The following is a 14120-nucleotide window of genomic DNA, read 5'->3' as shown; positions in this document are numbered from 1 at the left end:
AACTCCCAATCTCCAAAAATTCCAAAAAAAACCCCCAAAAAGCTCAAAAAACCCCAAAAAATTCCCAAGAACCCCCAAAAAATCCCCAAAAAACCCCAAAACCCCCCAAAAAAACTCCTAAAAATTCCCCCAAAAATCCCCAAACTCCCAAAAAAACCCCAAAAAATCCCTAAAAAAGCCCCAAATCCCCCAAAAACTGACCCAGGCATCCCAAAAAAACCCCAAAATCCTCCCAAAAAATCCAAAAAATCCCCCCCCTCCAAAAAAAACCCCAAAACCCCAAAGAAACCCAAAAATCCCAAAAATATCCAAAAATTTGGGGTGGATTTTGGGGCGAGTTTGGGATATTTTGGGATATTTTGGGTTGATTTTGGGGATTTTTTGGGATAAATTTTGGGATATTTTGGGGATAATTTTGGGGATATTTTGGGGATATTTTGGGTTGATTTTGGGGTAATTTTTGGGATATTTTTGGGATAATTTGGGTTGATTTTGGGATAATTTTGGGTTGATTTTGGGATGTTTTGGGTTGATTTTGGGATATTTTGGGATATTTTTGGGGATTTTTTTTTTGAATATTTTGGGGATATTTCTGGGATAAATTTTGGGCTATTTTGGGTGGATTTTGGGGTAATTTTGGGGATATTTTGGGGATATTTTGGGATATTTTTGAGCTATTTTGGGGATATTTTAGGGATATTTTAGGGATATTTTTGGGGTGACTTTGGGGTGATTTTCGGATAAATTTTGGGGATATTTTTGTGATAATTTTTGGGCTGTTTTGGGTAGATTTTGGGGTGATTTTGGGATAAATTTTGGGGTGATTTTGGGATAAATTTTGGGGTGATTTTGGGATAAATTTTGGGGGATTTTTTTGGAATATTTTTGGGATATTTTTGGGATAATTTTGGGATAAATTTTGGGTTAAATTTTGAGGTGATTTTGGGATAAATTTTGGGGTGATTTTGGGGTGATTTTAGGGATATTTTGGGGATAATTTTGGGATATTTTGGGATAAATTTTGGGGATAATTTTGGGATAAATTTTGGGATGATTTTGGGCTATTTTGGGGTGATTTTGGGGTGATTTTGGGGATATTTTGGGGTGATTTTGGGGTAATTTTGGGATATTTTGGGATAAATTTTGGGGTTATTTTGGGATAAATTTTGGGATATTTTGGGCTATTTTGGGGCTATTTTGGGCTATTTTGGGGTCGGTACCTCCTGGATCAGGTCCCCCTCCAGGACTCGGCTCAGGTTCCGGTGCAGATAGAGCTGATCCCAGTCCTGCAACGGCAAACTGGGATGGACTGGGGCAAACTGGGAGGGACTGGGAGGGACTGGGAGGGACTGGGAGCACTGGGAGGGGATTGGGGGGAACTGGGAGGGACTGGGATGGACTGGGATATACTGGGAGGGACTGGGAGGGACTGGGAGGGAACTGGGAGGGACTGGGAGGGAACTGGGAGGGACTGGGAGGGACTGGGATGGACTGGGAGGGAACTGGGAGGGGTTACTGGGGATACTGGGCGGGAACTGGGAGGGACTGGGATGGACTGGGATAGACTGGGGGGGACTGGGAGGGAACTGGGAGGGACTGGGAGGGACTGGGATGGACTGGGAGGGACTGGGAGGGAACTGGGAGGGAACTGGGAGGGACTGGGAGGGACTGGGATGGACTGGGAGGGACTGGGAGGGACTGGGAGGGAACTGGGAGGGACTGGGACAAACTGGGAGGGACTGGGAGGGGATTGGGAGGGACTGGGAGGGACTGGGAGGGACTGGGATGGACTGGGAGGGACTGGGAGGGACTGGGAGGGACTGGGAGGGACTGGGATGGACTGGGAGGGACTGGGAGGGACTGGGAGGGACTGGGAGGGGCTACTGGGGATACTGGGATGGACTGGGACAAACTGGGAGGGAACTGGGATGGACTGGGAGGGACTGGGAGGGGCTACTGGGCATACTGGGAGCACTGGGAGGGACTGGGAGGGAACTGGGGGGGACTGGGAGGGACTGGGAGAAACTGGGAAGAGTTACTGGGGATACTGGGAGCGCTTACTGGGAGCACTGGGAGCAGTTACTGGGGTTACTGGGAGCACTGGGAGCACTGGGAGGGGTTACTGGGGGGAACTGGGAGGGGTTACTGGGGATACTGGGAGGGACTGGGAGGGACTGGGATATACTGGGAGGGACTGGGAGGGGATTGGGACGGACTGGGAAGGGTTAAAAAGGAGATTTGGGGTTACTGGTTTATACTGGGAGGGACTGGGAGGGAACTGGGGGGGACTGGGACAAACTGGGAGGGGTTACTGGGAATACTGGGAGCACTGGGAGGGGATACTGGGAGCACTGGGAGCTGTTACTGGGGGCACTGGGAGCACTGGGAGCGGTTACTGGGAGCTAACGGGGGTGCCCCGGGTGTTTTCTTACTGGTTTATACTGGTCTATACTGGTCTGTACTGGCTTATACTGGTCTGTACTGGTCAGACTGGTCTATACTGGTTTGTACTCGTCTGTACTGGTTTATACTGGTCTGTACTGGTCTATACTGGTCTGTACTGGTTTTTATTAATTTATATTGGTTTATACTGGGTTATACTGGTTTGTACTGGTTTATACTGGTCTATACTGGTTTATACTGGTATGGTTTATACTGGTTTTACTGGCCTATACTGGTTTATACTGGTCTATACTGGTCTATACTGGTCTATACTGGTCTATACTGGTCTATACTGGTCTATACTGGTCTATACTGGTTTATACTGGTTTATACTGGTTTTCACTCACCCAGGGGTTGCGGGTTCGCTCCCACAGCTCCGGGTGCCGCCTCCCGGTGCCGTTGGTTATACTGGGTTATACTGGTTTATACTGGTCTATACTGGTCTATACTGGTTTATACTGGTTTATACTGGTTTTCACTCACCCAGGGGTTGCGGGTTCGCTCCCACAGCTCCGGGTGCCGCCTCCCGGTGCCGTTGGGTTATACTGGTTTATACTGGTCTATACTGGTCTATACTGGTCTATACTGGTTTATACTGGTTTATACTGGTTTATACTGGTTTATACTGGTCTGTACTGGTTTATACTGGTTTTTACTGGTTTATACTGGTTTTCACTCACCCAGGGGTTCCGGTTTCGCTCCCAGAGCTCTGGGTGCCGCCTCCCGGTGCCGTTGGTTATACTGGTCTATACTGGTCTATACTGGCCTATACTGGTTTATACTGGTTTATACTGGTTTATACTGGTCTGTACTGGTTTATACTGGTTTATACTGGTTTATACTGGTTTTCACTCACCCAGGGGTTCCGGTTTCGCTCCCACAGCTCCGGGTGCCGCCTCCCGGTGCCGTTGAATCCGTCCGTCACCAGGAGGTGCCCGAAGTGCCGCCGGTTGGTGACGTGGAGGAACAGCCCCTGGGGAGCCCAAAAACGCCCAAATTCACCCCAAAATTCAGCCACAAATTTACCCAAATTCACACCAAAATTTAGCCCCAAATCCACCAAAATTCAGCCCCAAATCCCCCAAAAATTCCCCAAAATTCAACCCAAAATCCTCCCAAAATCCCCCAAAATCCAACTTAAAATCCCCCCGAAATCCCCCAAAATTCAACTCCAAATCCTCCCAAAATCCCCCAAAATTCAACCCAAAACCCCCTGAAAATTCTCCAAATTCACCCCAAAATTCAGCCCCAAATCCCCCGAAAATCACCCAAAATTCAGCCCCAAATCCCCCCAAAATCCCCCAAAATTCAACCCAAAATCCCCCAAAATTACATCCCAAAATCCCCCAAATTTCAACCCAAAATCCCCCAAAATTCAACCCAAAATCCCCTGAAAATCCCCCAAATTCACCCACAAATTCACCCCAAAATTCCCCCCAAAATTCAGCCCAAAATCCTCCAAATTCAGCCCAAAAATCCCCCAAAATTCAACCCAAAATCCCTTGAAAATCCCCTAAATTCACCCCAAAAATTCACCCCAAAAATCCCCCAAAATTCACCCCAAAATCCCAAAAATTCCGCCCTAAATTCAACCCAAAAATCCTCCAAAATTCAACCCAAATTTACCCAAAAATTCCCCAAAATTCAACCCCAAATCCCCCCAAATTCAACCCAAAATTCAACCACAAATCCCCCCAAAATCCCCCAAAAATTCAGCCCCAAATCCCCCCAAATTCAGCCCAAATTCAGCCCAAAAATCCCCCCAAAATCCCCCAAAATTCAACCCCAAATCCCCCAAATTCACCCCAAAATGTAACCCAAATCCCCAGAAAATCCCCTAAGTTCAGCCCAAAAATCCCCCGAAAATCCTCCAAATTCACCCCCAAAATCCCCCAAAATTCAACCCAAAATCCCCCAAATTCAGCCCAAAGTTCACCCCAAAATCCAGCCAAAATTTATGCCAAAATTAATGCCAAAATTCAACCCAAATTCCCCCATATTCACCCCAAAAATTCAACCCAAATTCACCCCAAAATTCAACCCAAATTTGCCCCAAATTCACCCCAAAATTCACCCAAAATTCAACCCAAAAATCACCCAAAATTCAACCCAAAATACCCTGAAAATCCCCCAAATTCACCCCAAAATTCATCCCAAAATTCCTTCCAAAATTAATCCCAAAATCCCACAAATTCCTCCCAAAATCCCCAAAATATAACCCAAATCTACCCCCAATTCCCCCCAAAATCCCCCAAATTCACCCCAAAATTCCATCCCAAATTTCCCCAAAAGCCCTCCCCAAAATTCAATTCCAAAATTTGGGAAATTTTGGGGTCCCCCAGGTGAGATTTTGGGTGATTTTGGGGTCAGTTTTCAGGGTGATTTTGGGGTGATTTTGGGGTCAGTTTTTGGGGTGATTTTGGGGCTCCCCAGGTGAGTTTTTGGGTGATTTTGGGGTCAGTTTTTGAGGTGATTTTGGGACGATTTTGGGGTGATTTTGGGGCTCCCCGGGTGAGTTTTGGGGTGAGTTTTTGGGGTGATTTTGGGGTGAGTTTTTGAGTGATTTCGGGACAATTTTGGGGTGATTTCGGGCTGAGTTTTTGGGGTGATTTCGGGATGATTTCGGGATGATTTTGGGGTCAGTTTTTGGGGTGATTTCAGGGCGAGTTTTTGGGTGATTTCGGGGCTCCCCAGGTGAGTTTTTGGGTGATTTTGGGGTCAGTTTTTGGGGTGATTTTGGGATGATTTTGGGGCTCCCCAGATGAGGTTTTGGGGTGATTTCAGGGTGAGTTTTTGGGTGATTTTGGGGTCAGTTTTTGGGGTGATTTGGGGGTCAGTTTTTGGGTGATTTTGGGGTCATTTTTTGGGGTGATTTTGGGGTCAGTTTGTGGGTGATTTTGGGGTCAGTTTTTGGGTGATTTCGGGACAATTTTGGAGCTCCCCAGGTGAGTTTTTGGGGTGATTTCGGGACGGTTTTGGGGTGATTTTGGAGTCAGATTTCAGGGTGATTTCGGGACAATTGTGGGGCTCCCCGGGTGAGTTTTGGGGTGATTTTGGGGTCAGTTTTTGGGTGATTTTGGGGTGATTTCGGGCTGAGTTTTTGTGTGATTTCGGGAAGATTTTTGGGTTATTTTGGGGTGAGATTTGGGGTGATTTTGGGGTCAGTTTTTGAGTGATTTCGGGACAATTTTGGGGTGATTTCGGGCTGAGTTTTTGGGGTAATTTCGGGGCTCCCCAGGTGAGTTTTTAGGGCGATTTTGGGACAATTTTGGAGTGATTTTGGGGTCAGTTTTTGGGGAGATTTTGGGGCTCCCCAGGTCATTTTTTGGGGTGATTTCAGGGTTCCTCGGATGAGTTTTTGGGTGATTTTGGGACAATTTTGGGGTGATTTTGGGATCAGTTTTAGGGGTGATTTTGGGGTCAGTTTCTGTGGTGATTTCGGGACAATTTCGGGGTTCCCCAGGTGAAGTTTTGGGGCGATTTCGGGGTGAGTTTTTGGGGTGATTTTGGGATGAGTTTTTGGGTGATTTTGGGGTCAGTTTTTGGGGTGATTTCGGGATGATTTTGGGGTCAGTTTTTGGGGTGATTTCGGGACGATTTTGGGTGATTTTGGGGTGATTTTGGGATCAGTTTTTGGGTGATTTTGGGTTGAGTTTTTGGGTGATTTTTGGGGCGATTTGTGCCGGTTTTGGGCTCTCACCTTCTCGCGGGCGCGGGCGCAGAACGCCATGTCGGGGTCCAGGTGGGCGTGGTCGAAGACGGGCCCCTCCCCCAGCGGCCCCCGCAGCGCGGCCCCGCCCACCAGGTAGGCGTGGCTGACGTAGGGCACATTCCACACGCCCCTGGCCACGCCCACACACGTCAGGCCACGCCCACCGCGGGTCAGGCCACGCCCACCCCTCCAGGTGCCCACCCAGGTGTGCCCAGGTGTGCCCAGGTGTGCCCAGGTGTCCCAGGTGTGCCCAGGTGTCCCAGGTGTGCCCAGGTGTGTCTCAGGTGTATCCCAGGTGTCCCCAGGTGTGCCCAGGTGTAACCCAGGTGTGCCCAGGTGTATCTCAGGTGTATCCCAGGTATATCCCAGGTGCCCACCCAGCTGTGCCCAGGTGTATCCCAGGTGTGCCCAGGTGTGCCCAGGTGTGCCCAGGTGTGTCCCAGGTGTGCCCAGGTGTGCCCAGGTGTGTCCCAGGTGTGCCCAGTTGTATCCCAGTCATGCCCAGCTGTGCCCAGGTGTGCCCAGGTGAGTGCCCAGGTGTGCCATACCTGCGCTCCCCGCTGACGATGCCCAGGTAGTCGGGGCTCCGGGCGTGTCCCCACCCCCCAGGTGCCCCCAGGTGTGCCCCAGGTGCCCCCAGGTGCCCCCAGGTGAGTGCCCAGCCGTGCCCAGGTGTATCTCACGTGTGCCCAGGTGCCCCCAGGTGCCCCATACCTGCGCTCCCCGCTGACGATGCCCAGGTAGTCGGGGCTCCGGGTGTGTCCCCACCCCCCAGGTGCCCCCAGCCATGCCCAGGTGCCCCATACCTGCGCTCCCCGCTGACGATGCCCAGGTAGTCGGGGCTGCGGGCGTAGAACCCGTCGGGGCCGAGGGCGCCCCAGAAGTTGGACCAGAGACGGCCGGAGCGGGTCAGGAGCGGGGCCAGAACCTGCCTGGGGTCACACCGGGGTCAGGGGTCACACAGGGGTCAGGGGTCACACAGGGGTCAGGAGAGGGGCCAGAACCTGCCTGGGGTCACTCAGGGGTCAGGGGTCACACAGGGGTCACACAGGGGTCACACAGGGGTCAGGAGAGGGGCCAGAACCTGCCTGGGGTCACACAGGGGTCAGGGGTCACTCAGGGGTCACTCAGGGGTCACTCAGGGTCACTCAGGGTCACTCAGGGGTCAGGGGTCACTCAGGGGTCAGGAGAGGGGCCAGAACCTGCCTGGGGTCACACAGGGGTCAGGGGTCACTCAGGGGTCACTCAGGGGTCACACATGGGTCACTCAGGGGTCACTCAGGGTCAGGGGTCACTCAGCGGTCACACTGGGGGTCACTCAGGGGTCAGGGGTCACTCAGGGGTCAGGGGTCACACAGGGGTCACACAGGGGTCACACAGGGGTCAGGAGAGGGGCCAGAACCTGCCTGGGGTCACACCGGGGTCAGGGGTCACACAGGGGTCAACCGGGGTCAGGGGTCACACAGGGGTCACACAGGGGTCACACAGGGGTCACACAGGGGTCCAATTTGGGGGTCAGTTTAGGGTCAGGGGTTATTCAGTGGTCACCCAGGGGTCAGCCAGGGGTCAGGTTTGGGTCAGCGGGGTCGGTTAGGGGTCAGGGGTCACCCAGGGGTCACCCAGGGTCACACAGGGGTCAGCCAGGGGTCAGCCGGGGGTCACGGGTCACACACGGGTCAGCCGGGGGTCAGGGGTCACACAGGGGTCAGCCAGGGTTAGCCAGGGGTCACACAGGGGTCAGCCGGGGGTCAGTTAGGGGTCAGCCAGGGGTCACTCAGGGGTCAGCCCGGGCTCAGGGGTCACTCAGGGTCACTCAGGGGTCACACAGGGGTCCAGTTTGGGTTATTTTGGGGTCAGTTAGGGGTCAGGGGTCACCCAGGGGTCACCCAGGGGTCAGTGGTCACTCAGAGGTCAGTGGTCACTCAGGGTTCACTCAGGGGTCACTCAGGGGTCACTCAGTGGTCACTCGGTCACTCATTGGTCACTCAGGGGTCACTCAGGGGTCACTCAAGGGTCAGTGGTCACTCAGGGGTCACTCAGGGTCCCTCAGGGGTCAGGGGTCACCCAGGGGTCCGGTTTGGGTCAGGTTTGGGTTATTCTGGGGTCAGTTAGGGGTCAGGGATCATTCATTGGCCACTCTGGGGTCACTCAGGGGTCACTCAGGGGTCACTCAGGGGTCAGGGGTCACTCAGGGGTCACGGTACCGGTTCTGCTCCAGCAGCGCCCGCAGCACCCCGGGGTCCCTCAGGGTGACTCAGGGGTCACTCAGGGTCACTCAGGGGTCAGGGGTCACTCAGGGGTCACTCAGGGGTCAGGGGTCAGGGTACCGGTTCTGCTCCAGCAGCGCCCGCAGCACCCCGGGGTCCCTCAGGGTCACTCAGGGGTCAGGTTTGGGTTATTTTGGGATCAGTTAGGGGTCACTCAGGGGTCACTCAGGGGTCAGGGGTCACTCAGGGGTCACGGTACCGGTTCTGCTCCAGCAGCGCCCGCAGCACCCCGGGGTCCCTCAGGGTGACGTCGCTGTCCAGGCTCAGGTACCCATCGCAGCGGGGGTCCCGCCGGCACAGCGCCCTGCGCCCCGAAAATGGGATGGGACCCCAAAAACCCCAAAAACGGGTCAGGGACCCCCAAAAATCATCACTGACCATCCCCATTGCCCCGCCCCCTCCCCTTGACCCCGCCCCCTCCCATTACTCCGCCCCCTTTTCCTTAGCCACGCCCCTCCTATTACCCCTCCCACTCCCATTGGACCGCCCCTCCCTTTGGCCCCGCCCCTCTTTATTGCTCCGCCCCCTTTTCTTAGCCACGCCCCTGCTATTACTCCGTCACATCCCTCAGCCCCGCCCCTCTCCCTTGGCCCCGCCCCTTTTCTTTAGCTCCGCCCCTCCTATTACCCCCCACCCCCATTGGACCGCCCATTTTCCTTAGCCACGCCCATTTTGCCATAGCCCCGCCCCCTTAGCCCCTCCCTTCCCCATAGCTCCGCCCCTTTTTCTTAGCCACGCCCCCTCCTATTACCCCTCCCATCCCCATTGGACCGCCCCCTCCCCTTGGCCCCGCCCTTCCCGTAGCCCCGCCCTCTTATGTAGCCTCGCCCCTTTTGCCGTAGCCCCGCCTGTTTTTACTTATCCCCGCCCCCTTTTATTACCCCTCCCACCCCCATTGGACCGCCCCCTCCCTTAGCCCCGCCCCTCTCCATTTAGCCCCGCCCCCTTAGCCCCTCCCTTCCCCATAGCTCCGCCCCCTTTTATTAGCCCCGCCCCTTCTAGTACCCCTCCCACCCCATTGGCCCCGCCCCCTCCCCTTTAGCCCCTCCCCTCCCCATTGCCCCGCCCTCTTTTCCTTAGCCCCGCCCCCTCCTATTGCCCCCATCCCCATTGCTCCGCCCCTCCACCTTAGTCCCGCCCCCATAGCTCCGCCCCCTTTTCCTTAACCACGCCCCCTCCTTTTACTCCTTCACATCCCTTAGCCCCGCCCCTTTCCCTGTAGCCCCGCCCCTCTCCCTTGGCCCCGCCCCCTCCCCTTTAGCCCCGCCCCCTGCGTACATGCCGCGGTCTCGCGCCGCCGCCGTTCCAAGCCCCGCCCCCTCTCCCTTAGCCCCGCCCCCTTTCCCTTTGGCCCCGCCCCCTCCGTACATGCCGCGGTCTCGCGCCGCCGCCGTGCCCAGCCCCGCCCCCTTTCCCTTAGCCCCGCCCCCTTTCCCTTTAGCCCCGCCCCCTCCGTACATGCCGCGGTCTCGCGCCGCCGCCGTGCCCAGCCCCGCCCCTTTTCCCGTAGCCCCGCCCCCTTTCCCATAGCCCCGCCCCTCTCCCGTAGCCCCGCCCCCTCCGTACATGCCGCGGTCTCGCGCCGCCGCCGTGCCCAGCCCCGCCCCCTCTCCCTTAGCCCCGCCCATTTTCCCGTAGCCCCGCCCCCTTTCCCGTAGCCCCGCCCCCTCCCCCTTTGGCCCCGCCCCCTCCGTACATGCCGCGGTCTCGCGCCGCCGCCGTGCCCTTAGCCCCGCCCCTTTCCCGTAGCCCCGCCCCTCTCCCTTGGCCCCGCCCCCTTTCCCATTTAGCCCCGCCCCCTCCGTACATGCCGCGGTCTCGCGCCGCCGCCGTGCCCAGCCCCGCCCATATCCCTTAGCCCCGCCCCTTTTCCCTTTAGCCCCGCCCCCTTTCCCATTTAGCCCCGCCCCCTCCGTACATGCCGCGGTCTCGCGCCGCCGCCGTGCCCAGCCCCGCCCCCTCGCGGTGGGCGGAGCTAAAGTGGCGCCGCAGCCGCGGCCACGCGGCCTCGACCTGGGGGGCGTGGCCTGGGACCTGGGGGCGGGGCCAGACACACGGGGCGGGGCGTCAGAGACGGGGGATTTTTGGGGGGATTTTGGGGGATTTTGGGGGGATTTTGGGATATTTTAGGGAGATTTTTGGGGATATTTTTGGGGATATTTTTAGGGTATTTCAGGGATATTTTTGGGGTATTTTAGGGATATCCTTTGGGGTAATTTTGGGGTATTTCAGGGATATTTTTGGGATATTTTTGGAGGGATTTTGGGGTATTTTTGGGGTGATTTTGGGATATTTTTGGGGTGTTTTGGGGGTATTTCAGGTATAATTTTGGAATTTTTGGGGGTATTTCAGGGATAATTTTGGGATATTTTTGGGCTATTTCAGGAATATTTCAGGGATATTTCAGGGATACTTTGGGGATGATTTTTGGGGTATTTCAGGGATATTTTTGGGATATTTTTGGGGTATTTCAGAGATATTTCAGGGAGATTTTTGGGGTGATTTTGGGGTATTTTTGGGGTTTTTTTGGGATATTTTTGGGATTTTTTGGGGTGTTTTTGTGGGTATTTTGGGATATTTTTGGGATTTTTTGGGGTATTTTTGTGGGTTTTTGGGATATTTTTGGGATTTTTTGGGGTGTTTTTGGGGGTATTTCAGGGATATTTTGGGGATTTTTTGGGGGTATTTTTGTGGGTTTTTTGGGATATTTTTGGGCTGTTTTTGGGGTGTTTTCAGGGTTATTTTTGGGATGATTTTAGGAGAGTTTTGGGGATATTTTTGGGGTATTTCAGGGATATTTTTTGGGTGATTTTAGGATATTTTTTGGGGTATTTTTCTGGGTTTTTTTGGATATTTTTGGGATTTTTTGGGGTATTTTTGTGGGTTTCTTGGGATATTTTGGGGATGTTTTTTGGGGTATTTTTGGGATGTTTTTAGGGATATTTTTAGGGTATTTCAGGGATATTTCAGGGATATTTTTGGGATGATTTGGGGGTATTTTTGGGATATTTTTGGGGTATTTTTGGGGTGTTTTCGGGGTGTTTGTGACTCACGGCGTTGTGCAGGAACAGCCCCAGCCGCTCCCGGGGGTATTTTTGGATATTTTTGGGGATATTTTTGGGATGGTTTTGGGGTATTTCAGGGATATTTCAGGGATATTTTTGGGGATATTTTGGGGTATTTTTGGGGTGGTTTTGGGGTATTTTTGGGGTGTTTTCGGGGTGTTTGTGACTCACGGCGTTGTGCAGGAACAGCCCCAGCCGCTCCCGGGGGCATTTTTGGATATTTTTGGGGATATTTTTGAGGTGTTTTTGGGGATATTTTTAGGGTATTTCAGGGATATTTCAGGGATATTTTTGGGATGATTTTGGGGTATTTTTGGGGTATTTTTGGGGTATTTTTGGGATATTTTTGGGGTTATTTTGGGGTATTTCAGGGATAATTTTGGGATTTTTTGGGGTATTTTTGTCGGTTTTTTGGGGTATTTTTGTGGTTTTTTTGGGATATTTTTGGGATTTTTTGGGGTATTTTTGTGGGTTTTTTTTATATTTTTGGGATTTTTTGGGGTATTTCAGGGATATTTCAGGGAGATTTTTGGGGTGATTTTCGGGTATTTCAGGGATATTTTGGGGATGTTTTTGGGGATATTTTTGGGATATTTCAGGGATAATTTTGGGGTATTTCAGGGATATTTCAGGGATTTTTTGGGGATATTTTTAGGGTATTTCAGGGATATTTTGGGGATATTTTTGGGATGATTTTGGGGTATTTTTGGGACGATTTGGGGGTGTTTTTGGAGTATTTCAGGGATATTTTTGGGGTATTTCAGGATTATTTTTGGGATATTTTTGGGATGTTTTTGGGGTATTTTTTAGGGTATTTCAGGGATATTTCAGGGATATTTTTGGGATATTTCAGGGCTATTTCGGGGATGATTTTGGGGTGTTTTTGGGGTGTTTTTGGGGTGTTTTGGGGGTGTTTCCGACTCATGGCGTTGTGCAGGAACAGCCCCAGCCGCTCCCGGGGGCATTTTTGGATATTTTTGGGGATATTTTTAGGGTATTTCAGGGATATTTCAGGGATATTTTTAGGGTATTTCAGGGATATTTTGGGATATTTTTGGGGTATTTTTGGGGTGTTTTTGGGGTGTTTGTGACTCACGGCGTTGTGCAGGAACAGCCCCAGCCGCTCCCGGGGGTATTTTTGGGGTATTTTTGGGGATATTTTTGGGATATTTTGGGGATATTTTTGGGGTATTTCAGGGATGTTTTTGGGATATTTTTAGGATATTTTTGGGGTATTTTTGGGGTGTTTTTGGGGATATTTTTAGTGTATTTCAGGGATATTTCTGGGGTATCTCAGGGATATTTTGGGGATGATTTTGGGTATTTTTGGGGTGTTTTCGGGGTGTTTCCGACTCACGGCGTTGTGCAGGAACAGCCCCAGCCGCTCCCGGGGGTATTTTTGGGGATATTTTTGGGGTATTTCAGGGATATTTTTGGGATGTTTTTGGGGATATTTTTGGGATATTTCATGGATATTTTTGGGGTATTTTTGGGATGTTTTTGGGGTGTTTGTGACTCACGGCGTTGTGCAGGAACAGCCCCAGCCGCTCCCGGGGGTAGCGCAGCCGCCGCAGCCGCCGCAGGAATTGGGGCAGGAACGGGGTGGGCTCGGCCACGAAGACCCCGATGAGCACCCAGGGCAGCGCCTCGGGCTGGGGGACCCAAAAACACCCAAAAATCAGCCAAAAACTCCCAAAACACCCCAAAAACACCCAAAAATCACCCCAAAAACCCCAAATCCACCCAAAACCCCCCAAAATTACCCAAAAACCCCCAAAAACCCCCAAAAATCACCCCAAAAAACCCAAATCCACCCAAAACCAGCCAGAACCCCTAAAAAACCCCAAAACCACCCAAAAACATCCAAAATCCACCCAAAACCCCCAAAAATCACCCAAAACCCCCCCAAAAAAACCCCAAAATCCCCAAAAATCACCCCAAAACCCCAAAATCACCCAAAACCAGCCAGAACCCACCCAAAAAAACCCCAAAAATCACCCAAAACCCCCCCAAAAAAACGCAAATATCACCCCAAACCCCCTCAAAACCCCCAAAAATCACCCCAAAAACCCCAAATCCACCCAAAACCAGCCAGAACCCACCCAAACTCCCCCCAAATCCCCCAAAATCCCCCCAAAATCCCCCCAGGACCCCCCAAATTCCCCCAAACTCCCCCCAAAATCCCTCCAGAACCCCCCAAACTGCCCCAAATCCTCCCAAAATCCCCCCAAATCCCCCCAAACCTCCCCAGGACCCCCCAAAATCTCCCCAGGACCCCCAAAACCGCCCCAGGACCCTCACCCCCCCCATATCCCCCCAGGGCTCCCCAAACTCCCCCCGAACTCCCCCAAAATTCCCCCAAAATCCCTCCAGGACCCCCTAAATTTACCCAAATCCCCTCAAACCCCCCCAGAACCCCCCAAAAATCCCCCCAAACTTTCCCAGAACCCCCCCAAAATCCACCCAAATCTTCCCCAGGACCCCCAACCCCCCCCCATTACCGGGGCACCCCTCAGGTCCCTCCGGCCCCTCTCACAGTCCCCGCAGCCGCCCGGGCGCCACCCCAGGGGCACGTAATTGGCCAGAGAGTTCAGAGCCACCTGCAACGGGGGGGGTTTGGGGACAATTCGGGGG

At 53.0% G+C, this 14120-nt stretch overlaps 1 protein-coding gene across 1 annotated transcript in view; it reads right to left on the bottom strand.

The window, feature by feature from the left end:
- The window catches only part of PLOD3 (procollagen-lysine,2-oxoglutarate 5-dioxygenase 3), a 37212-nt gene that overhangs the window by 5015 nt on the left and 18077 nt on the right, over positions 1–14120 (bottom strand). Inside the window, exons 7-14 of the mRNA XM_072920533.1 lie at positions 13988–14086; positions 13007–13138; positions 10340–10455; positions 8621–8725; positions 6961–7086; positions 6143–6284; positions 3299–3415; positions 1221–1286 (exon numbers count right to left, since the gene is read on the bottom strand). Of these exons, the coding sequence (XP_072776634.1) occupies positions 1221–1286; positions 3299–3415; positions 6143–6284; positions 6961–7086; positions 8621–8725; positions 10340–10455; positions 13007–13138; positions 13988–14086 (903 nt within the window). The remainder of the gene's footprint in view (positions 1–1220; positions 1287–3298; positions 3416–6142; positions 6285–6960; positions 7087–8620; positions 8726–10339; positions 10456–13006; positions 13139–13987; positions 14087–14120) is intronic.

Source organism: Taeniopygia guttata, chromosome 32, assembly GCF_048771995.1.
Source record: "Taeniopygia guttata chromosome 32, bTaeGut7.mat, whole genome shotgun sequence".
Taxonomy (NCBI): domain Eukaryota; kingdom Metazoa; phylum Chordata; class Aves; order Passeriformes; family Estrildidae; genus Taeniopygia; species Taeniopygia guttata.
The sequence above is the reverse complement of the archived record's forward strand: the minus strand, read 5'-3'. Positions and strand labels throughout refer to the sequence as shown.